Here is a 25,777-nt window from a genome sequence, read left to right as displayed (position 1 = left end):
GTTTGAGATGCTTGAGCACTGCAGGGTTTGTCATATGAGCAGGATGAGTGGAGAGCGCTATTATCAGAAAACTGTGAATAGCATTTGAGGTCAAGGAGAAATTTCCACACATACACTCAATGGACAAAACATTAGAGATGGGGTGAAAGGAAGTTGACACTGGCATCTCCTGCACAGAGTCGAACGTAACCAAATGCAGACAGTAAATAGGCAGACATCGTAGCTTCCCAGCAGTGTGTCATAATCGATGAACATGGGTAAACGTGCCAATCTTAGTGACTTTGATCGTTGATGTATTATCGGTGCAAGACAGATGGGTCATTCTATCGCCCAAGTGGTAAGAACCCGAGGGTTCTCAAGAACAAATGCATCAAAGATCTACAGTAAGTATACCATCAATGGACATACCGGCTAGCAAATGGTGGCCAGCCACACAGAATGATTTCTTAGAAAACAGCCTAAAAGGCTTCTTTAAATTACAAGTAAATAAAGGATATTTGCATTTGACATTATAAAAAATTTTATAGTTAAAAGGACAAACATCTCACACATTGGATGACAGAAATTGTCTGCTACTTGAAGACATTCACAAAACATCCATACACTAATGGGATTAAAACTCACATCCCACTATTGTATGGATGTTTTGTGAATGTCTTCAGGTTTCAGGTCAACAGTTTCCAGCTGTTGATTATAAGGTAGAGGTGCTATTCACCTAGCCATTCACTTGATTTAGAGACTAAACATAGAACTTCAAGCCATTTCATAGCTCCATTAAGCAGGGTGGTTTTTCACCCCAGCCAACGAAATTAATGTGCAACCTGAAATATGACACAACTACGTGAATTTTAATTACATGCTCAACTAGTGTATTTTTAAATTGAAAATATAGTTTTCTCCAACATTTGAAAATAAAAATCATGTTAAAAAAATGAGATGCAGTCTGATTTTTAAACAGCCACCAGCTCCGAACAAAAAATACTAACAACCATAATCATTCTGCTTTCATGACTAACTGGAGCTAGATACTTTCAATTCAGGTTATAGATGGTTGCAGATATAAGACTTTATAGTATATAAATAGTGCTGTAATAATTGTAATTTTATAATTGTTTTATAAAAAAAAAAAATAATAAAAAATTTTCCAGGATATAGAATGTCTGAAACAGATCCGTACTATTTTGCTTACTTGGAGTACAAATGGTTGTTTACAAGATATGCAAAGGAAGTTTTGTTCTGCTCTTAATGATTCCGAAAATAACATTGGGCTTATTCTTTGTGAGCGTGTGATGAACCTTCCTCCACAGATCTCGCTACCTTTATATGAAAGCTTAAGGTAATTTAAAAAGCGCAATACTTAAGTTTTTAAAATTAGTTGCCATTTGAATAACATTAAGTATATGATGTTCATTACATAAACATTTTGTTATCATTGGAATGTAAGAAACATTTTCTTTAAATAATGATGTAACATTTTTTAAAAAATTAATTTTCATGTCACAAATATTGAGAAATTATGAAGGCATGATTGCTAGCCATGCTCAAGTGGCAGTTGTTTGTGTTTCATCCAAGTAGTAGATGAATGATTATGTAATTTAATATCTGAACTAAGTACTAACTTAATTTCTATTATAATTCATAGTGCTCCCATTCGTTGCAGGTTGTTCAACCTATAGTTCAACCCTTGTGTCCATGCACTTGGTAACATACAGGGCAGTCACCTTTCTGCTCATCCACAGTACATTACTGTTCCTGAGAAAGAGGGAACTTACTAGATCTTAAGACCTGTAGATTGTACTCTTTATGAAATACAAGAAGAAAGACCCTACCAAAAGATATCAGTAGAAGGAATGAATGAAGAGAAAGAAAAATTTGTTTTGCAAGTTTGAACTGTGAGGAGGTAATAAATAGATGTTTCTGTATTAGTCTTAACCTATCATACCTCTCCTTGAACCCATTAACAGACAAAGCACTCACAACTGACTCTGGCAACCCATTACACTCATTCACAACTCTCCAAGCAAAAAATCTAGTCCACTCACACCTCTACTAACCACACCCTTGTTCTGGTCCCTCGCCAAGTACTGAAGCATTTCCCCTGCATCAATCCTATTAAACCTTTTAAGCAACTTAAAGGTTTCTATCATATCTCCTCTTTTTCTCCTATCAACCAACTTCTGCAATCCACACATCCTCAATCTATCTTCATAGGGAACATTCCACACACCACTCACCATTTTGGTCACTCGCCTCTGAATTATCTCCACCGCTTCCTCATCCCCAAGAAATCCAAGGGACCAGGACTTGAGTACAGTAATGCAGATGTGGGCATATAAAGAGACCTTATAAAGAGGAATAACAACTTCCTTATTTCTACATGCTAATGTGTTCTTCAATAGCCAATAAATCTTATGTGCTATCTTAGCAACATGTCCTCTAAACTTTAACTCTCTGTCTAGCTTCATCTATTTCCTGGAGTACAGTGCCATCAATGTGATACACAGCTTGTAACTTATTTTTCCCAAAATGCATAACTTTACATTTCTCCCCATTAAATTGACACCCATTATCTTTTGCCCATACTGACAGCCTATTTAAATTGTCCTGCAAGCTCTCCATATTGCTTTGATTTTCTATTACTTTACCTGATTTCGCATCATCAGCAAACAACTGAATATTTCCTTGCAGGTTATTTCCTATATCATTTATGTACAAATTAAACAGCAGTAGCCCCACCACTGAACCTTGCAGCACACCATTAGACACCTGTTTTCGCCTTGATTTTGCCCCTCCATATACCACTTCTTTTTTTTTCTTTTTTTTTTCCAGCAGTCACTCTCTTATCCACTTAACCAGTGTCATGTCCATCCCCAATTGTTCTGATTTGTGTAATGGAGTTCCATGCAGTATTCTGTCAAATGCTTCTGAAAAATCGTCGTGTAGCCATTTCCTTTATCCTACTCAGGTTAGTAAATCTAATGTATGACTGAAAATTGTATTAGAAAACAATTTTTCTAGTACTTGTATCACGACATCTGAGATACTCATTGATCTATAATTTGTTAATGCAGTCTTAGAACCTCCCTTATGCACAGGAATTATTTTGCCCTCTTTCTTCCCTTGGAACTCTACCAGAGGTGAGACTTAAATTAAAGAGTCTAGTCAGAGGCATTGCCAGTTCCCTTGCACATTCTTGCAAAATTGTAGCTGATATCCCATTACTTGTTCGTGGAAATATTTATACAAAATGCAAGCAGCAAAAAGTGAATAACTGTGATAAAGAAATGGAGAGAATTGGTGAAAGATGGGTCAGTAATCCACCTAATGCTTTCTTTTGTATTGGGTCAATTATTTTTAGGAACTCTTAGGTAACACCACAAATACGAGAACAGCATTCAGTGGTTGGATGGATTTGTGATTTGTGTAGAGTTAATAGGCATTCAGAAGTAAAATGGTACATTGAGCAAAAGAGAAAAGTAATTTTTTGGATACTGAAGGGACAATATTTTCATGGAGAGAGATTCGAGGTTAGAGTAATTCCAAGAAGAGAAATTTCATCTTACATAGAGATTTGGTTGTTGTCAGCTGGAAGAAAATGGTTCTTTTTGTTTATAAGAAATAAAACAGCGTTGCATTTTTAGTAATGCTGAAATTAACAAGATTATCAGAATCCCATTCAAGAATGGAAAGTACATTGAGAAAGTTTTGGTGATTTGTGTAGTTCAAGGCTTGTCAAATGAGACAGGAGTGCAGTTGTACTGTACTCATCAAACTTGTGATTAGATTTGCAGAAAGAGAGAGAGAGTAGGTGAAAAAGCAGACTTATAGAACACCATCACAAATAATGTGCTTCCATACAAAAAGCTGGCAACCTAGTTGTAGAGATCAGAACATAGACCATTTGGAGGGACCAAACTTTTCCATGGCATTTGTCCAAATGTGGATGACATAAACAAGGTTTCCTGTTGATCAACAGAGATGCAATCCATACTGGCAATCATTATTCAGTTGAGAGGCTTTAAGGTAACATAGAAGTTGGGTGTGTTAATTGTTTTTTCTCTATTACTTTAGTACTGAAGTGAGGGAAATTGTATGATAATTAGATGACAAAGATTTGTAATCTTTTTTTTTGAGAAAGATTACAAATTTGTAATCTTTCTCAAAAGATTACAAAATATCTTTCTTGCAGCCTGGAAATTATGGGCTAATTTCCAGGCTGCAAGATACCAGTGGAATAGCAGAGAATAAAAAGGTAAGCAGAACAGGAATCAATTCTGGAGCACAAACTTCAAGATCTGAATCAAGAGGTAGCACTTATCAAGAATGATGACATCATGAGGGTTGATGAATCATGGGACAAATTAAAATCTGTCTTAATAGAGAAATGTACCAGTATCTTGTGTCCTGATAGAACAGTAAAAAAGAAAGATTGGATAACTGACGAATTCTTTCTCTCATGGATCAATGCAGATCATATAAAAATCATAGTCCAACAAAATATAAAGAGGTTCAGAAAATTATTGAAGGCAAGGATGAATGAAAAATGTAAAGAAATAGAAATTCTACAGAAGCATGACAGTTTCATCTACACAAAAAGCTGAAAAAGACCTCAGGTATATTGAAGAAAAAACAACTATGCATCCTTCGAAACAAAAAGGGAGAAATAATATCTGAAAAGGGTGACAAAATACAATAATGGGTAAAATATGTAGAACTCTTTACTGATAACAGACAGAACCCAGAAAATACTTATGAATAGATGGAAGATCCATGCATTCTAAGATGAGAGGTAGAATGCAAGCTGAACTCGGCAAAAAATGGTAAAGCCTTAGGCCCTAATAGAATACCAGCAGAAATGGTGAAGTTAAATAGAAGTTGACAACATTACTATATTAGTAAAGCTATTTAATAAGATCTATTGTTGAAATGTCATCAGGACCTATTTGGTTTTCAGTTTCGATAAGATTCATCCAATCTCTTTCTCTTAAAAATTGAAAGTGGGGACAGTGAAGGTTGTGGGTTAGAAATGGTAGAAAAACATTTAGCAAGATCATCTATGCATGAATTTCATACCAATAAGAATGGCTTCGGTGATACATTCAGTGAAAATATTCAATATTTGGATCTTCTTTGAGTGCAATCTCCTGTTGGATGTTTACCACAGTGTCATATTGCTATGCGTGCAAGCATATGCACATCATAGTGAGATGCAAGCTATTAGTGTAATGCGGCACTGTCTGTCACACAGTTCCACTGTTGTTTATATGCAGTTTGCACCAATAGTGGAGTGTTCATAGTGCTTATCGTGTTTACTCAGTCTCTTTAAATTGAACATTACAATTAAAGACATAACATTTGTTATAGTTTTTATTTTAGAACATTATTGGGGTTATGATAATGGATTTTATTTTTAAGTAATTTTGAATTATACTAAACTGTATAAATAATTTTATCGATAATAAACAATATTTTTTCATGAAACAAAATACGAAGAATATATTTCATTTTTAAGTAATTTTGAATTACTTAAAACTTACATACCAAACTATAATTTTATCGATAATAAACAATATTTTTTTTTATTTATTTTTACCATAATTTTGATATTTTATCCAAACACGTATACACTGTACTTACAGTGTGTATGTATATTTTGAAAGTTGCAGCACCCCTGCGATTTCGAGCCACCACTGCTTCTGAGTATATGTTAAAAAAGAAGAGGTGACAGTACACATCCTTGCCTTAATCTTTGTTTGATGTTAATGGAGTCGATAATAATGTCATCAACTTGAATAATGCCTTTTGGTTCCAATATAAGTTTTTTTAATGATCCTGATGTCCTTACCATCTAATCCAATTCTTTTTAATAGTGAAATCATTTTAGTATATTGGACTTTGTCAAATGCTTTCTCGAAATCAATTAAGCAAATGAATACTTCCTTGTTTTGGTCACTACATTTTTGGAATAAGATTTGAGAACTGAAAAGAGCCTTTCTGGTTCCTCATCACTTAATTGATGTCATCATGCTTGATAAGTGCTATCTCTTGATTCAGATCTTGACTCAATTTGTCTTATCTCTGGGTTTTTTAGCTTTCCTTGATCAAACCTTTTTTGTTGATGTTTCTTAAGTATAGCTTTCAGTCTAAGTTTTAACTCTGTCACCACTAGATTATGATCAGAGACAACATCCACACTAGGATAGGTTCTTGTATTCTTTATGGATCTTCAAAATTGTTGATTAATTCGCAAGTAATCAATTTGGTTTCTGACTATATTTGCATTATTATCCTGTGGTGATTGCCAAGTATATAGCCTTCGGGATGGTAGCATAAACCATGTGTTTGTGATTATTAGCTCCTTTTCTTGGCAGAATGGAATAAGACTATCTCCTCTCTCATTTCTTGCTCCCAGTCCATGTTTGCCATCTATATATCTCCACTTCTACCTTTCCCAACTTTAGCATTGAATTCCCCATGATGTTAATATCATGTTTTTTCAACTTCTTTGAAGTTAAAAGATCAGAGAATTTTATGTTAATTCTTCGATCTCGTTATCATTCATGTCAGCAGTAGGGACATAAACTCATCAGATTAATGTCTAGCGGTTGATCTTTCAGTTTTAATAACATCATCCTATCTGAATAGGGGATGAAGCTCAACAGTGACTTATTGGCATCTTTTTTTAATATTATTCCAACTCTTTTTGATGGTTGTTTTCACTACTTCCAGAGTGGTACATTGTCATGTCACTAAGTGAGTTTTGCCTGATCTTGGCCATCTAACTTCAGTCATTCCTAAAATCTCAGTTTCAAGACATAAGACACAATAATCCAACCAACCAAATGAGGACATAGAAGTTATGAAGATGATTCTACCTGTCATTCTTATAATACCAGACAACATATTGATGAGAGTAACAATGTAAGTGTTGCTTGCACAGTATAGATGCATATAGCCTCTTCATAGGTAACATTTTGCTATAAAGTTTTCATATAGCTACCTTTAATAATACAGGCAAACATCTTGTCTGTATTCAACTTACTGCCATTCCTATGTAATATATATCCACATGTACTAATGTGATTTTGCAAATGCATTCTCTCTTATGCTCTAGCACTGCATAGAACATATTTCATTCTATCTTGCTTCTGCTTTACAAGAAATCCAAAGATCTCTTGTAAAGCAGGATTTCTAGTATCTGAATTCTATATCATGCCTATTTTATTGCATAAAGAAATGCTGTGGGATCTCCAAATTTACATAATACATATATGGTACAGTAAAATGCTAGTTCATTAATAACATTAACAGTTTATGGGATACAAAGGCAGTTGATGGCAGTCGACAATCTCTATATAAAAGTATACTGGTTGTGAAAATTTCACTCACAAACTTTTTCTTATATATATAAAGGATTAAAATGGAATATAATTTCTTGTCAAATATAATAGTCTGCCTGGTTGGCCGAGCGGTTAGCATATCTGCTCTCCAGCCAAAAAAGCTGCAGGTTTGAATCCTGCTGTGGGCATGGATGTTTGTGATTGTCAGTGGAAATACCAGAAGTGGTAGCGGGCGGTAAATGGAGTTGGTGGATGAAGTAGGTGTCCTCCCTCGATGAGTCTTTGGAGACTCCCTGGCAGTGTCGCGTAATAATAATATACAGGTAACCCTCGAATAATGCAGTCTGCAAATTGTAGTAACTCTTTATCTTTTCATATATTTTTCACTGCCTGACTTAAAAGTTAAATTTGTGTCTGCCTGCATCGTGCATGTTATAAGTAGCAAATTTATATTAGGGGAAATACTTTTTAGAATGCATGTACGTCAATTATTTACCATATAAAATGTTTAGTGTTCAAAATTGTCTTTGATTTCTGCCAGGAAATGCATTAAAAATCATAAGTTTGTTAATCTCAAGCTGAGCGCTTTATTTTCTGGTGAGTTACATAATTAATATGTAATGCTTTTTTTTTTTTGTACAAAAATATTTTTATAGTAATGGCCACTAAAACTGCATTGAAAGGGGGAAAGAAAAAAATTAAAATCTTGATTGGAGAAAAATCAGGAGTTGTTGCAAAAATTCAAGAAAGTGTTATTTTATTGCTGGGTCAACGATAAGTGCAAAACGCATTCTCGTGTACGCAATATTCTAGTGGGGAAAAAATGGAGAAATCTCTAATGATTTGGATAAAAAATTCCTTTGGAATAGAAATCTTATTGAACAAAAAAGCTCTCAAAGTTTATAAAGATTTAAAAGAACTCGATCAAGATTCTTCATCCAAATGGTGGGGAAAGTTCTGCCGAAGATTCTGATGAATATCCGTTAAAGAAATTAGCAGAAGGATTGGACTTGGCAAGAAAGTTAGGAAGTTATTTTACAGATAATGATCCCTTAATGGAACGCTCCGGAAAATTCACGAGACAATTGGATATTTGTTTAGCTCCAATATTATGAAAACTTAATAAAAAAAAAAATTTGCATGGTGGTAAGTAAGGTTTTATTACTACCGACTTCTTGATAACTAAACCAGCCGATTTTTAATTTTTATGTTTTCTTAACTTACATGAATTACCTGAATTAAATAAAAATATATTTTTGTTGGATATGTTATTTACTGTTTATATAATTTAAAAAAAAAAAAAAACGATTTCGGACCATAACCCTATTTTTCTGTGATCTGAGTCTTGCATAACGCGATTTATATAACATGGCATTTCTATGGAACCTAACATCTGCATTATATGAGGGTTACCTGTATTTTGCTTTGTCTCATAAAGCATCACTACATTGGGCTGAAGAACAATAATAGAAATTGAATATAACGGAACAGTAAAACGTGTGTCTTTTCAGTGGAACATTTGTAAACATGCAATCATGTAGTAGCTAGGATAAAGCACTACTTGGACACACACAAATGCCGACACAAGGTTTGTGATTGTCTTCCGGTGGGCGATGAATTTCATTGCCCAGTATGAGACCACTGACCTGCTTATTGGAGACCTGAATTGGCTTGAAAAATTCCATGTTTGGTCTCTAGAGGCAGGGTTTTCACACTATAAAAATAAATTTTAAAAAATACAAAAAAAAAAAAAAAAATATACATCCATAGCCTACGAATGTACTATAGTTTGCAAATAATCTTTTGTGGGTGGGAATCACATAAAAAAAAAAAATAATAAAATAAAAACACAGTAGCTGTAAGCAAAGGTAATGTCTTAGTAGGTGCCCAGGCAACTGATAATTTAAGATTAAAAGTTGGATAATTTAATATCAGTAAAATACTTCAGCAGATTGTGATGTTTGTTTCAGAGTTTATGCTAATTTTAAGAGATCTGAAATTCTATATTGTCTCTTATATGTGAGATAATTTTTATTTTCATTTTATTCTCTGTGTCCTTTCAGGGTTTGGTCAACATGACCAAGCTTCCAATAGTAAAGATTGCCAGTTTCATATGCAAAGTTTAAATATAACATAGTAGTTTGTTTCTTAGGTGTTTTTGTCATCTTATCTGAGGTGTCCAGATAACAAATCAGCCTGGTTGGCTGAGTGGTTAGTGTATCCACTTTCCAACCAACTGTGGGTTTGAATTCCACCTTGGGCATGAATGTTTGTGATTGTCTCTAGGTGGTGGATGAATTTAATTGCCCAGTCTGAGACTGCATCCCCACTTATTCAGAGGCCTTAAGTGACTTGAAAAAGTGCTGTGTTTGGTCTCTAGAGTAGGGTTTCTGGATCAGGTGAAAAATGGATAAAAATACAAAATATATATACAGTAAAACCCCTTTTTTTACACTTTTCAGGGAACTGATGGAAAAAAATGTAAATGACAGAAAATGTAAAAAAAAAACATTAAAAAAGGCTAAAAGATGACTTACTGCTAGTATGTGTCTACATACTAGATTACAAAATTTAATAACTGAAAATAAATGAATTTACAATTACTTACATTTATCTATTTAAAAAAATCTTTGTTTTTGCTTTTCGTTTTTTTTTTTTTTTTTTTGACATAGCGCCAGATTGCTGTTCAATGCTTGACCTGTGTTTTACTATCGCGTTCAAAGTGGACTCAGAGTCCAAGATCTTTTGCTAAATGCACACGTGTTCTGGCATGCCAATTTACATGTCGCAGAATTGCCATCTTTTCTTCTACCGAAATACATTTTCGTTTCAGAAAAGCCCCCCCCCCCTGCGCCTACGGGGGGGGACCTTTCAAGTCATCAGAATTCAAGGAGAATCTGTCTATCAGTCCAGAACTCGGGAGTTTGGGCGATTTTGAAGACTTGACACTTGGGCTATCCTAGGCACCAGAACCTCCCTTTCGAGTGATCAGAATTCAAGGAGAACCGGCCTACCAGTCCGGAACACGGGAGGGTTGGGCACCGTAGGTGCCAGGGGCATAGACCCCCCCCCACACAGTATATATATATATATATATATATATATATATATAATCAATAAAAAATTTTAAAAAAAATAATCCTTACCCACCCACAGTACAAATGTACTATAAGCTTATGTTAAAACTTTAATGAGTGGGAACTACATATATAAAAAAAATTCATTATCAATTTCATACAGTCCAGTTTTAGCTATGTTAGCATAATACTTTTTTTTTTCTCTTTGTAGTTCTGCTTTTCCATTGGTAATTCTCATGTTGATGTAGACCCAAATATACATGTTATCCAAGTCTTGCTGAACTAAATTCTACTTTTTCCATGTCAGTTTAAATCACTGTGCATGATCTGTGACATCGCCTTCATTAACTGTTGCTCTTCTCTGGGCATAATCAGCAAATAGTTAGAGCAGGAGGTGGTGATAGAAATGATGTGATGACAACAGGAAGCAAAGATAATTAAAGGTGAGGGGAGATAATTCTCTTCAAATCATTTCTAATTATTAACATGTGAATGAAACAGCAGCAGTCTAAGTATTGGCTCATCTGCCTTCTTATTCATCTCCTCTATCCCCCAGCCAAGTCAGATCACATACTGCTCTTTGATGTTTGCTCATTAGCTAGTGTCTTATCCATGCTGCCAGTTTTATGTTCATCCTCATTTGCTTTATATATATAATTCCTTTAGCTAATTTTTTATAATTCCATATTTGCTGGATAGTGTGATGGCTGGAGTTTTGGTTGAGTTGTTGCTCTCCAGCCAAACACGCTTCTAGTTTGAGTTCTACCATGGATGCTTGTGAAGAATATCTGTAGGTGGAGATGAATTTCATTGCCTAATGTGAGACTGGTATAGGAGGTAGTCAATATTTGGTCTCTAGAGCTGTTTCCATATGGGCAGGGGAATCTTAGTCCATCCAGGGTACTAATAATGTTACATGAAAAGGGGGAAAAAAAGAATTAAATATGTCTGGACTATGATACCAAATGGTAATCTTAGGTAGCCTTTAATTTTTGTATTTAGCACAAAAATGAGTTGCTTATTATTTAAGTTATATAATTTAGATTAATTTTGACTACTTATTTATTAAATAATATGCTTGTTCACAGCTTGTTTTCAGTAAACTAGATCATGTTTTATATATTTGCTATATATAATACATGACATGAAAATTGCAAAAAAAAAATAATTTTTATCTCCATAGCAAAGACCTCTTATGTGCAAAAGACAAAAAGGAATTTAATTTCACACATTATGTGCTAATTAGTAAGATTTTTAAACCAGCTGGAGAAACAAAGAAGTTTGCTGATCTTGTCGAGCCTTTAATATTTGTCAATGCAGAAGAGGAACTTTTTATTGAAGTAATGTTTGCATGTAATATATATATATATACACATTACATATATATAACTTTAATTGCTGAACTGCATATAGTTTTAATTAAAATTAAGTTGCCTTTGATTATATATAGAGGTAGTCCCTGACTACCTGTAATATGCCTGATTTAACTCCCTCACCAGTTAACTTTATCCTATTGTTTAGAGCACATGTATGTAGTAGTGCATTAGCATGTTTTAAAATTATTTCTGTTTCATTCACAGGATGCACCCTCAAATTAGATGTCAGTGTGTAAATGTTAATGAAAGTAATATAATACAGTATAAATACAATGAAAAAATAGAAACAAAAAAAACCTGTTGAATTTGGTCATTCATGTGAAATTATCAAGGGATAACTGAATGGTGATGACTTCTTTCTTATTTTCATAAAGCTTTCGATAACAGACTGAAAGTGTCTAAACTATGACACCATTCATTTGATTTGTCCACCTTTATATTGACATTGAAAAAAAAGTCTTTACCTGCATTATCCAGAAATTTTCATCATGAAAAGAATTATTGGTTCACACATGCAAGGGGAAATTTATGTAATATATGTGTGTGTATATATATATATATATATATATTACATATTAATATTTAATGGCCTGACCCAAAAATTTGTAAATGTGCAGCAAGACACATAATGTACTTGGTACAGAATTTTTTGAAAATGTAATTTCATTACTCAGCATGAAATCATCACCTAGTTGGCTTGAAAATAATATGAATTACATGTATGTGTAAATAATTCATATATTTTTACACAAGGTGAAGGTAACAATTTATTATAAGCCCATATATTTCAGACTGAAATATATGTATCTTCAGTAGCAAAAAAGTTGATACAAGGTAGAATGCAAACAATGGCCTGACACACATAATTAATGATGAGTTATTCTAATCAGACTTTCCCATATTTTTGATAATAGGCAGTCATTCTGATTCAAGTTCAGGCAGTGAAGTAGGGCTTCAGCACTCTTCTTAACAGACAGATATCAAAAAAGTGGTATAGTGGGTGTGAATCTGCCAGATTTAATGTGACCAGTGGTGTACCTCAGGGTTCAGTCCTTGGGCCATTATTGTTCAATCTATACATTAATGACATCATGCAGGATCTAACATCAGATGTGCAATTGTTTGCCGATGCTGCAAAGATAGGCAGGGCAATCAGGGATGCTACTGGAAATTTAGGCAAACGAAAATGGCTGTCAGTTTAATGTTAGTAAGTGGAAAGTTAGGCACTTTGGCATGATTAGAGTTCAAGCGGCATATTATATTAGCAGGAGTTATGCTACAAGAAACTGAGGAGGAGGCAAGGGATCTTGGCTTATGCTGGATAGGAATTTGAAGTTCAAAGGTCACATAGCAAAAGTTGCAAATACAACTCAGAGGATAATTGTGATGTTGAAGCAAACCCTAACATATAAGGAAGTAATTTTACCTCTTTATAAGGCTTTGATAAGACCACACCTAGAATATTGTGCGCAGATTTGGTCTCCTGCGTTCCAAGGGGATAAAGAAGCTATGGAAAGGGTGCAAAGAAGAGTTACAAAGATTATATCTGGATTATGAGGACAGATTGCAAATATGTGGACTACAGCCTCTGGTTAACAGGAGAAAGAGGGGTGATATAAATGGGTGTTATAGGATATCAACTGCTGAAATTTTTCGTTATATGGAAGGTAAGTTTGTTCACAGTCAAGAAAAGGGTAAGAGCTAGGTTTTTCTCCCAAAGAGCAGTGAGTGAATAATTTGTCCTTAGGGGTAGTGAGTGCATCTAGTGTGAATGAATTTGAGGGAAGGTATGATAGCCTCCCTGGAGGTGTCTCAGATAATAATAATAAATTCAAATTTGTATCGACAGCAATGTAGTAGGTGTGTTTCAGCAGTTGGAGTGAATTGTGAGATAGAGGTTATCTATTATTAGTACCCTCTATGGACAGCAACACAAATTTTTCAAGTTTTTTTGGTGCATTGCTCCATAAGAATGAGGAACAAAACAAAATGCTATCAAAACTGGACTGTTTTGATATCATTCACCCTCCATAAGACACTTGTTTGTGGTGGAAAGGACTTCCCAGTGATGGTGCTGATCCTTTTTTTATTATCCTGTCTTCTAGATCCCAGAACCTTGGCACCATGTTTGCTATGCAGTGTGACTCATTGATATGTGGAAAGGAAGATTCTGGTAGTCTTTGCACTTCTTTGGCAAGTTGGGCACTCCTGGATGGCCCAACTTAGATCATTTGGCTAATGGGCTTGCCTACAAGGGTCAGCAGACTGAAATAACTTCCCAATTGCTCCAAAAAATAAGAATGGAGCAATGCATTACAATCAGTAAGTAAAGAGATGGTATACCACAACAGTAGCAACATTTGCTAAACCCTCTTATGCCAAGAAAGTGTCAGTAAGGAAATTACATGAATCCCCCCTTCTTACAATATACACTTGGACTCACTTCCAAAGATATGCCAAAAATTGTCCCACTGCCTGAAAATCCTTTTATTAATAATAAAAAAATGGAATGTGCACACCACAGAGAACCAAAGACATGCCTCCAGTCTTTAATAAATGGCCCATTAACAGATAGTATTGATACCTCTGTTCCCCCACGGTACGATAAAACAATAATGACATCTTGGATATTTTTCCTGGTGAAGAAATGGACACTGTCATTCAGTTTTTGAAAGAGAAAAAATTCAAGACTAACGAAAATGAAACTTCTCCACAAACATCTCTCAAAAAGAAATAATGAAAACATTCCTATAATAGAATTGTCATGGATTCTTACAAAGAATGCTACATCTAGTTGATTTTAACATTGAATGATGAGTGCACAGCAGTTAGGAAAGTTCATAAGAAAGTATAGAATATCTTCCATAGATACTAAACTTGCTGCTCATAAGCAAGACAGCTGTTGTCAGAGCCAGAAGGAATCCTGGATCCAGCGTGTGTATATATATATCTTCTATAACAGGATCAACCAAGAGCAAAGACGTGTGTCACCATCTTGTCATAGAAAGACAACTGCAGCAAGCCATTAAGCATCTTTTAAAATGAATTTAGATTTTTACAGCAAAAGACAGTGTATATATGAATTTTTGCTGCCGATCTTCATTCTCAGAACTCAGACTAGGACACACTTTAATCCCAGTTGCACCAGAAGCCAAGCTCTTGGATATCATATATGCCAATAAACTCACCTCATGTACTACAGTTGCAAGAAAAGTGCTACAAAGCAATGAATATCCTTCATACCTTATCTTCCATCTCTCAGGGATAGTCTTTGCTTCACTTGTACAGAGCACTGATTACATCCAAACTTGGTTATGGGTCCTAAGTGTAGCCTCTGCCAGAGAGAGAGAGAGAACCTTGCATTGGCTAGACTATTCACTGTCAAGCTATATGAACAGCAACTGGAGCATTTCAGACTTTGCCAATCCCTAGTTTTTACATCAAAGCAAATAAACCACATTTGTTGCTTTGACATCAGTAGCTGATTCTACTGTATGCTACAAAAATAGTCTCTGCCAGATGACTAACCATTTTTGTCTATGGTGGGAAAATCTGTACATCACCCATCGGCCTACATTGCCATACAGCCATTATGATTTGCAAGTAAAAGCTCTAGTTATGGGGTAGACAATATAGCACAGACACCCCTAAATACTTCCACCATAACATTCACATATATACCGTTGTTTGGTTTTTCTTTCTGCAGGCTATGCAAATATTCCACCCCTCGTATTGTCAGCTCTTTTCAAGCTCATAGAATCTAATACTGTGATTGTGTGCCCGTTCACTGATGGCTCAGAATCAGAGACCCTAATGGGATCTTCAGCTGTCTTCCAAGGCAGCGTATCTGCTCAGATCCAACTAGAATGTAACAGCATTACTGAGCTGTATGGAATAAAGCTTGCTTTAAAATACATGATTGCATCACTACCAAAGGTGCATAATATGTGCAGATTCACAGAGTTCTCTCCAGGTGATAAGTCTAGAACTGCATAAGTGCTCTATTAAATCCAACTTTCTCAGTTATGGAAGCAAGCTACACTTGGATATATACAATACTTTTGTTGGATTCAAAGCCATGTTGGGATTAAAGGAAACAAGTGTTGTGTCCCATTTTATGATTATTATTCTATCTAGTGAAATTCTGCTTATCTATGCACGAGATATCACCCCAATATTTATATTATACTGCACCTTTTGGGACATTTAGTTTGAGATATTAAACACAAAAACAAGGAGCAATTACTAAAATATGTCTGAATGTGAAACAATATTGCAGTCGTGATACTTGATCTCGTTTTTTTTTTAACACATTAATTTCCCGTGTGATTAGGTTCGTACATTTTTCAAGTGGTGCATTGGGCAGCAATTTCAGACAACTGTTTTATCAATGAACAAAGGTTTATTAAACTCATTAGTATGGTACAATTCAATTTCTAATATAATTCAATACTAAGAAAATATTTACAAAATAACATTAGCTTATCACAAGTACTTTGGCTATGATCCTATATGGGTATCGCAATCATGCCGCCATAAAATTCAACACAAAATCATGTATAATCCCAGATCTAATTAACACCTTAGTTAACCCTATATTAATCTGAATATATGCTGTAGCACTTGGACATATATGATCAATTCATTCTATTTAACTATCCAAAACTATGTAGATTAAATTATCCTTTCACTGTACTAACACATAACTTTGACATTTAAAACTTTCCTATACGTTACAATACACATGCATAATTCTCAGGACACATGAATTATATAATATTAATAAGTATATTTTCATTATAATCAATCATGTACTAAAGTCCTAGTATAATTTTTTAGTCTCTTCATCAGTTCAGTAATAGAATGATTACAATTACAGACGATTTTCAGTTAACGAGATTTTTTTACAGTACCTTGTTCTCGAGTTTTCTATATTGGCCTCTACCTTTTTCCGATTATTCTATCCTGGTATGATCTCTCTTATAATCTGTTACTCCTAAGTTCCTTTGGCATTAAACTGTGCTTACACGATCTTAACCTTTCGTACTTGAATTAAGGACACTTTTAGAATCATCTATACAACGGCTGTGAAACTCACCACGTGGACACAGACTTCTTTACAGGTTTCCTTCTTTCGTAGTTGTCACTGGATTATGAAACACATAGATACCTTCTTTCCTGAGCTAAATGGCATTCCTCATTTCTTACCATAGGAAATACGGAATCGAAATCCCGCTCACTTTTGTTTCCTTGTTGTGACGACAGAGATAACTCCAATCCCGCCACTCAGGAAAACCACATGAAACCTATACGAAGGAGCTTGTGAAGAAACTATCCAGGAAAAAGCCCCTGGGGGGGCGGGGAAGAATTTCTAACCCTTTTATACCTCGACTCCTAACAGCACCTTTCTTTAATTTCTTTTCTCCGCCCCTTACTTGATTCGACTTCACCGACCAATTAGGGCGGCGTTTTTCTGCCAAACATCCTTTTGTCGGCGAGCCTGTGGCGATGTCTCAAATCCAGGAATTGGCCCTGAGCGAGTCTATTTTTTATTTTTGCTAGCCTCTAAATTAATCCCCCTTCCAAATTTTTAAAAATTTACTTAATATTTTAATCTCTAGCCTCTCACATACAATTTCTTATGACTAATCCTTTGTCGTACTTAGCTAATTTTTTTTTTTTTTATATCACATATCACAACACTAATATATTCCTTCTTTTATTAGTTAGCTCAACAAACATCTTTTTTTTTTTTTGTTATATATTTTACTTGGATGCAAGAATATTTTTCTTTCTTTTAAACAATTCATCTATTAGCTTTTATACAGGGATTTTATTTTATTTTCTCTTCATGTTACGCCATGATAGCTGGGAATTCTACATTCTTAAGGTATCAGGGTGTAACACAAGGCTGCAGATACTGAAGCTCAGGCTTCCACTATCTGCCTGTCCCATACACATATCACAAAAAAAAAAGAATTTTTATCCCAGGGGCAGTTATCATGGAATAAAGAAACAAAATAAACTATCAAACCTGAATTCAGTTGGGACAGTCTGGTCGACACAGGGACTGTAAAGAGAAAGCTGTTCTCTTGGCTCTGCATAGGTCATAATCATCACAGTCGTTTTTTGTATGAGTTCAGTAATACAGGACTAATATTTTAGCGTGGACTGTCCTCATTTTGGCAACCAGCAGTTTGTCATTATTTTAGTCATTTCCATAACTATCTGAGCTCTATGTATATACTCGGGCAGATTTACCCTCGTTTTTAAATTTTCACAGATTATTAATGTTTACCATCCTATATAAATGTACATAAGTTTTATCGCTTCGTGTATATGCCTTTTAAAACTGTTTTTATACTGTTTTCTATCATATCTATTTATTTATTACCTTGCAAGACGTTTGTTTTTGTATACACATTTTTAGACTTGTATATGCCACTTATTTATTACTTTGTGTACTGGTGTATTATGACCAGAGAGCTGTCCTTGTGCCATTAAACCAAAAACAAACAAGCCCTCATACCATTGAAGAATGGCAGGAAGATCAGTGTTTTAAATACATTGGTTAGAGATACGATATTTTAGCACCACAAGACTTGTCAAATGACTGAAGGCGTGCGCTTATGTTGTCAGTAAAACTATGGATAACGTTCCTTGAAAAGATTATGTACATAAACAGTATAGGCAATGGAAGAGCCCTGGTTCATTGATGGAGAAATGTGAAGGGAGGAAGCCATCTACTGTTTTATATATATATATATGTTGTCAGTAAAACTATGGATAACGCTCCTTGAAAAGATTATGTACATAAACAGTATAGGCAATGGAAGAGCCCTGGTTCATTGATGGAGAAATGTGAAGGGAGGAAGCCATCTACTGTTTTATATATATATACTGTGAATAACCAGAGAAATTGAGTTGCAGAGGGTATAAGACAGACCATAAGATGGCGGTTTCAGCAGTGCTGTATGAGGAAATGTCAAGAGCATCTACATGCTTCAATAAACATTCCCATCAGTTTTCTCTGGTACATTTTTCCTAGGCCTAGTTTCTCCAGATCAGATTTCAATTTGTACTCACTTTTCACCAGTGATGCCATAGTTACATGAAATTCACATTCATTCTTCACTTTTGATGCACTTATGAACCAATCAAGATCCAGAGTCTCATATTTTGAGTTAAAAGATAGGTGTTTGACTGATTTACTCATTGCTAGCCACTGTCTTTTGGGTGAAAGCCCTACGTTCAAATTCTAAGATTGTACTTGCATTTCATTGGAAGCCTGAACTAGCTTGGAATCTAGAACAAAGTTACTAGAGTATCTTACTTTGTAGGATGGAAATTCAAAGTGAACCCTTCTGTTCAAATGAAGTCCATATTTTTATAATGATTTTTCCCCCCAACTGTTGGAAGGAGGCTGCTCCCCATCAAGACAGCCTCAAGAAAAATAACCTTGCCTGACCTTGGAGTTCATATAACCACAATTATGTGATTACATTTGTAATTCACAACTAGGATTGCTAACAACTTTCCCTTATGACAGCCAACTGCTCGACTTACAACTCTTCAACTATGATTGGGGACTTTTTCTACAACTTGCCTGTAACAAATTAATGTTAAGTCCTGACTATGGATGACAAATATTATAATTTTGTTTCCTTATCATTCATTTTACTACATTTATAGTAATGTAAGAATTTCAATTGACCACTTTAACTCTATGCATAATTAAATTGCAGCACCCATTTCTAATTTCTCTCTTCCTGCATTAATAGTGTAACTGAATAATCTGTTGCTTATTTCTCCCTTCCCTTTAGGATGAACTGACACATGTTCTGAAAGTAGTACTTTAGTAGAGAAAAAAAGACTTCAAGATGATCCCCAGACCACTATTTAGTATTTTAACTAAATAGTGGTCTGGGGATCATCCATTGCTGACCATGATAAGTCAAAACAGTAAGATATCTCATCCTTGAATAGTTCATATTACTTCCATAGGATGGTTGCGAGAATGATTGGAAGGAAGATACTTGAGTTTTCTTTCCAGATAAGAAAAATCATTATTCAGAGAAGGTTTCATCTATTATTAAAATTATCGTATAGAATAATTTAGAAGTCTCAGTACATCACATTATGGCACCTACTGTGACCATTTCTAACTGAATTTAAATCACCAAACTCAGATTATTACTTATTTAAAATTGTAGTAGCTGGACTACTACAACTTGGTCTCCACCATTCAATCACTGACTGACTGTAACTACACCACCACCATTTCCACAGACAATCACAAACATCCATGCCCATAGTATTTGAACCCAAGCCTTTTTGGCTGGAGAGCAGATGCACTATCCACACAAGATAAAAATACTATTATTACAAACAGTAGTGCAGGGTAATAGTGCGGTTTGGAATTCCCTCCATGAGGAGTCCTTAGAGGTATCACATCTTAAGAGATGACCCTTCCCCCAGATATTTTATATTTGGATGCTAATTTTTATAATTCAATTGTTTAAATTTTTTTTATAAGTTTTGAATATATAATTTATTTTACAGGAAGCAGAACTTTACATTGATTATTGTGTAGATAAAGAGACGGACAGTGCTTTGGGTGGATGTTGGACAGAAGAAGATAAAGAATGGGTACGCTATCGCCGAGTACTGCTTTTCACTGCTTCCAAATTAGAAGTTCTACTATCAAAGTTGAAGACAGAGTTCTCTGCAACTTAATTTTGATTGAAGAAAAATGTGTAATGAAAAAATGAAATAAATTACACCCAGTTTTGTAAAAATACAGAATTGAATGATTGATTGCATGCTGTTCATTTATTCTTTCAGTCATGAGAAAGTGTATTAAAACATTTCAAAGGCAATTCGTTATGACAAAATATATCTTTGGCGTTAAAAAGTTTGCTACATTAATCGTTGACTATCTTTTAACAAATATTGCATTGGTTACCTGTTTTAAAAATCATTTTTATAGCTATGTTTGAATTCAAAATGACTTTCTGCCACATTATATGAGCTCTTCCTTTGTTTGTGTGCATATGCCCTATCATTTTATTTACACAAAACTGAGCATTACTTTGCATAGTATGGATAAGAATCCTATCACCATGAATTTATCACTATTATTGGGGAAAAAATCAGATTAACTGTTGTGTTGCACCATATGATTAAATGTGTTTTCAGATAGCATTTATTCAGCTACTCAGTCTATTAAATGAAGAAGCCAAGATGCTCTGTTATGTATGGTAAATGTCAGATGATTTGCGAGTCTCATTTTCAAAAATTCAAAAAAGAAGTTTGCTTATATATTGCTAAAGATGTTTCCTTCCTTTGTGTCCATTAGTTTGTAGAAAGCAAGAGCTTTCTATGTCTAAGTTGGTGTCCTGACCACATCAGCTGACAGTATTAAAGAACCATATGTATCCTATTGTTGATCAAAGTCAGTCCGAAAGCTATTTGATGATATTAAGTTCTCATTGAGCAGTAATGTTCCATGTCTGAGAACCAATAAATATGGCTTTACCAGTAGTTTTATACAAAGTTTGGTATTTGTGATGATGCGATTAGATTTCCAATTGTAATGAATGACTATAACCTTTTAAAACATTTCTATTGGGGAAGGGGAAATGACTCAGACTTAATGGTAGTTAGTCACTGGAGTGATCTGATTTCAATTGTTTTCTTAATTATGTACAAATTTTCAGTATGCTATGAAAATTTTCAAGTCTTGCTGAAGCACCATTTTTTTTTTTTTTTTTTTTTTTTTTTTTTTAACATCAGGTGAGTAATGCTTCATTTGTTACAAAGAAAATTGATCTTGACTTTTCCTCCAACTCTCAGATAAGTTAGGTAAATCCCTGCCTGGCTCTGGATTGATTCCTCTAATTTCCTTTGTCACTAGAATAATCTTGATAGATGATTATTCAGAAACTTGTGCTCCACCATTAAATTTTTGGCTACCTTCTCTCCTGCTCTGAAAATTAATCATTCCTTTTCTCACATTATTTTGATCTTCCTCTAGTCCTTAAAATAATGGAAATCTCAACTAATGAATGATCTGCAAGATGGACTTTTGTTCTGGTGCCTACTCTTCATATAATTGTAGAAAAGCTTGGAGAAATTCAGAGAGCTGTCAGCAGTTATGTGCTAGTGAAATCAAGAATTTGCAGAAAGGCATAGCAAAAGCCTTGAACATTCTGAGTTCACTTTACCCATCTGCATTTGGCACACTCTTGCAATTTTTACAGTTCTTTTGAATTTCTTCAAACATCTCTCATCTCAGAAAACAGTCACAAATATAAGCCTGTTGCACATTTGATACTTTAGTTGGAATGAGGATTGGATAATTTAGTTACCCTTCTAATGGAGACTTTTTTTCCCTTATGCAAGTCTATATTACCTGCAATTACTGATGGACCAAAAAATGACTGAGACCAGGCTTTTTTTGAAAATAAAAATCCCAAAATAAATGATCTGTACACTGTTTTACATCATTTCATTCTTATACATGGTATGGGTGGATAAAATAGCTCTTATACATTTCTGGTTAAGTATACCCCTTAAGATCATAATATAATACAAATGTAATTTGTGATGATATATATAGCCTCATACTTAATAGTTTACTTTTCTGTATCAAATTAACCCCTCTTCCTCCATAACTTGCCGTTGTGTATGATTCTCATCTCTAGGTTGTTAGTTTATGGTTTTTATTCATTCCATCTTTTACGCCACCTCAACATGGAAATTCATTAATTTGATACTCTTAAAATCAGTAGTTTCATTTTTTATCAGAATTGGAAAGGCTGCAGTTATGACATGCAGAGCACAAGCCAAATTTCTCACATCCCATGAGTGCAATAAGACAATTGATATTGACTTGATGACCCAGAATTATTAAAACTGCAATAAACTGGATCACATCAAAACTTGTGAGTAAAAATTATAAACGTGTGGAAACTGGAGGGAAAAAAATTAACAATATTCAAAATTTAGAAAAATATTTAATCATTTGAAAACACAGTTGATCTACTAGAATTTAAAATTGAGTAATGTAGCATGCAACATTGAGGCTGAAAGAGAGGGAGAGTATGCATGAGGCATTCAATGTACAAACTCAAAAATGCATCAGTACACATGCCTTTCATCTATAACTCAGCAAGTTTTTGGACTGTCACTACTATTACATTTTTAAGAGATAATAGAATTTGATTAATCCAAGCTTCATTGCTAAACTAGCTACATGTGCAAGGTTGTTATGTCAAAATAAAAGCAATCCTTTAATTATCCACTGTAGAGGAGTTTTTATTATCCGAACTCCCCAGGGGGTTAAGGACTCAGTGAGAAGAAGATATAAATCACCAAAACCAGCTGCTATATCTTCCCTTAAATTCATACTAGATCTGAAAAAACCTAGCTCATTCCTTTCTTGACTGCGAACAAATTTGATCTCTGTGTTCTCTCCCCAGCTAAATCAGTATTCCTTGTAAAGAACATGCAGGGGCAGCTATTTGTTTTTTATATGTAAACCATGGGCTGGCTAAGGATTTTTTTCTTTTTTTTTTTGTAGTCATGGAACTTTTTTGCACCACTTCAGGCTTACAATAAGCAGTTGCTAAATTTCATTAGTGCTGCCAAAGGCTACATATCTAGTTTGAAATAAGGTAAGAATGTCTAATTTGCCAACCATTCAAGGAAAGTACCACATACCAGCTGATATGCTGCACTGTTTGCATCTTTTCAAGTGGACTTAAAAGGACAGATTTTTGTATAAATATGTAAAACCTGTGAACTGATTAATTCACGCCATTTAAGACCAGGATGTCCAGCACTTTTGACATGGATAATACACTGTTCCAATTTAAGGCTTCAGAACTCTAGTCAAATGACTAGACTTATTTCTGACTTTTTCATAAGCTATGAATGAAGATAATAAATGTTTGCATCTTAATATCTTTGATATTTCTGCCTGGTTTAGGAAAGATTTCATATCTAATGTGTTTCATAAAACAAGCTATGTTGAACTCTTATGTGGCATGCATAAATCATTGGAAATTATTTAAGTAGCAATTACAAAGAAAAAGGATAAGCTAGTGCTCAGTGATGTTTGGGTGAAAGCTTATGCCATGCTGCAAAAAAAAATTTGAATCACACATTAACAGTTCATATGGGTAATGTTATACAGGATGCACTAATTGCTCTCAGAAATTATAAAAACATTAAGTAAAGAAGTTTTTATTCCATAAAAATCAATAAAGGACATATTTTACAGATTTTGTTAGCTGAAACCTCATTTTGTGACATACATAATATAATGATAACTAAAATAACTTCAAATACTAACAGTGTGCATTTCTTTTCAGAGTTGCTACCACCTTTGGTAGGAAAGCAGATAGCAAATGTTTCAGAAAGATACAAATTCATGGAATGGAGTGAAATAATTGTAGTGTAAATAATGAAACATAAGATGGCATAAATAATAAATGAAAATTTAATTTAGAATTAAATATCTTGATATGTATTTGAGGGGGGGGGTACTCTTGGCAAGAAGTGTTAAAACAGAAAAAGGTGAGGGGATGTGCAGTACCCTTTAAGTCATATATATATATACACACCTGCACAGCAGTCCAATATAAAATTACTTTTCTTGTTCTTTTGAATCAGACTCCAACGAAGGAATTTAAATCAAAACAGTTCTTTATTATCTAAATACATTTAATATGGGAGCGTGGGAAATAATTAGAATCCTTCTTGATATTGCCGTGATTCTAATTTGTTGATGATAAGCTCCAGCTGCCTCTTTGCTTCACACTGTGGAAAATTGCCCATGTCATAATAATTGGTTGCTATCTTGACGAGCCTTTGGGAGGGAAAAAAAAAAGCACAAAATTGTTTAATATAAATGACAATGCAAATTTCAACATGTTGAAATTTTAAGGTAAAATTCTATATGTACCTAGATATATGCTAAGTCATAGATTCCTAAATAGCAAGTTTTTCCCTTTTCATGTTCTTGAAAATCAGGTGATGCAATTTCCCTCACTTCCATATTCTTGAATTCAGGCCACAAGTGAAAAATGCTGTTTTTTTTTATGACTCAAACTAATCACTTTTATAAGACTGGTCTAAACCAGCTGCATAATTTTAGCTATACTGAGTGACAATTAGTGTTATAAAAAAAAAAATTTTTTTTTTTTTGCATATTATTACATATATATATATATATGTGTACACACATACATGTGCACCAGGAACATTAGTGCCTCTATAGCTGGTATAGATGAAGCCCTTTGGTCGAATACCTGGGTTCGATTCCCATCCATGACGTGAGGAACCTGTACTGGTCTCTTTCGACTAAAGGTAAGTTAGCCGGTCTCACATGGACGTAAAGGGTTTTTTCACCTGGAAACTCAGATTTTTCATCCCTCAGAAAAGGCAAACCAGCCCAGTGAACGCACACGGATCTACAGTCATAAATACTTAACCTCCTAAATAATGCACTCCCTCCACAAAAAAAATATAGTGAAATAGGATTAGTTTAAGTCTATTTTCATATTTTTCAACAATTTTCTCCAGTACATAACACGTTTTCCAAAGTTTTTACATCATAGTAAAAGTGCAGGTTGCTTTCAGCTTCCCTATGCTTTCACTTGTAATTTTCCAAACAGATACTCCTGATATACTTCAACAAGTTATGACAAGTCCAGATTCAACCTCACATTGTAAGGGAGAATATTCCACACCTCCGAGTGCAGAGATCTTTGATTAATTATACATTGATTAACTACTCAACTGTCTGCTTATGAAAAGCAGCTGCAGTTCTCAGGTGCCCACCTCATAATTAGTTATTAACATCATCTCTTCCATCATCAATTCATCATAAAAGTCAGCAGGGAATTTATCATCACTCACAGTATTTTAGTTGAAAACTTAAAGTATTGCATGCAGTTTTATACATTTCAAGCTTGTA

General features: G+C 34.4%; 2 protein-coding genes across 5 annotated transcripts in view; one reads left to right on the top strand and one right to left on the bottom strand.

The window, feature by feature from the left end:
• The window catches only part of LOC150099769 (protein BCCIP homolog), a 100,371-nt gene extending 79,773 nt beyond the window's left edge, over positions 1 to 20,598 (top strand). For all 3 annotated transcript variants that reach the window (XM_090403323.1, XM_090403324.1, XM_090403325.1), the window contains exons 6-8: positions 1,149 to 1,336; positions 11,601 to 11,757; positions 20,356 to 20,598. In XM_090403323.1, coding sequence (XP_090259449.1) covers positions 1,149 to 1,336; positions 11,601 to 11,757; positions 20,356 to 20,529 — 519 coding nt within the window. In that variant the 3' untranslated portion in view covers positions 20,530 to 20,598. The remainder of the gene's footprint in view (positions 1 to 1,148; positions 1,337 to 11,600; positions 11,758 to 20,355) is intronic.
• Positions 20,599 to 24,026: 3,428 nt separating this feature from the next.
• The window catches only part of Dhx15 (DEAH-box helicase 15), a 158,389-nt gene continuing 156,638 nt past the window's right edge, over positions 24,027 to 25,777 (bottom strand). For both annotated transcript variants that reach the window (XM_090404090.1, XM_090404089.1), the window contains exon 13: positions 24,027 to 24,667. In XM_090404090.1, the coding sequence (XP_090260216.1) occupies positions 24,547 to 24,667 (121 nt within the window). In that variant the 3' untranslated portion in view covers positions 24,027 to 24,546. The remainder of the gene's footprint in view (positions 24,668 to 25,777) is intronic.

The sequence above is a fragment of the Typopeltis vanoorti genome, chromosome 14 (assembly GCF_054136105.1).
Source record: "Typopeltis vanoorti isolate ZY-2024b chromosome 14, IOZ_Tvanoo_1.0, whole genome shotgun sequence".
Classification (NCBI taxonomy): domain Eukaryota; kingdom Metazoa; phylum Arthropoda; class Arachnida; order Uropygi; family Thelyphonidae; genus Typopeltis; species Typopeltis vanoorti.
The sequence above is the reverse complement of the archived record's forward strand: the minus strand, read 5'-3'. Positions and strand labels throughout refer to the sequence as shown.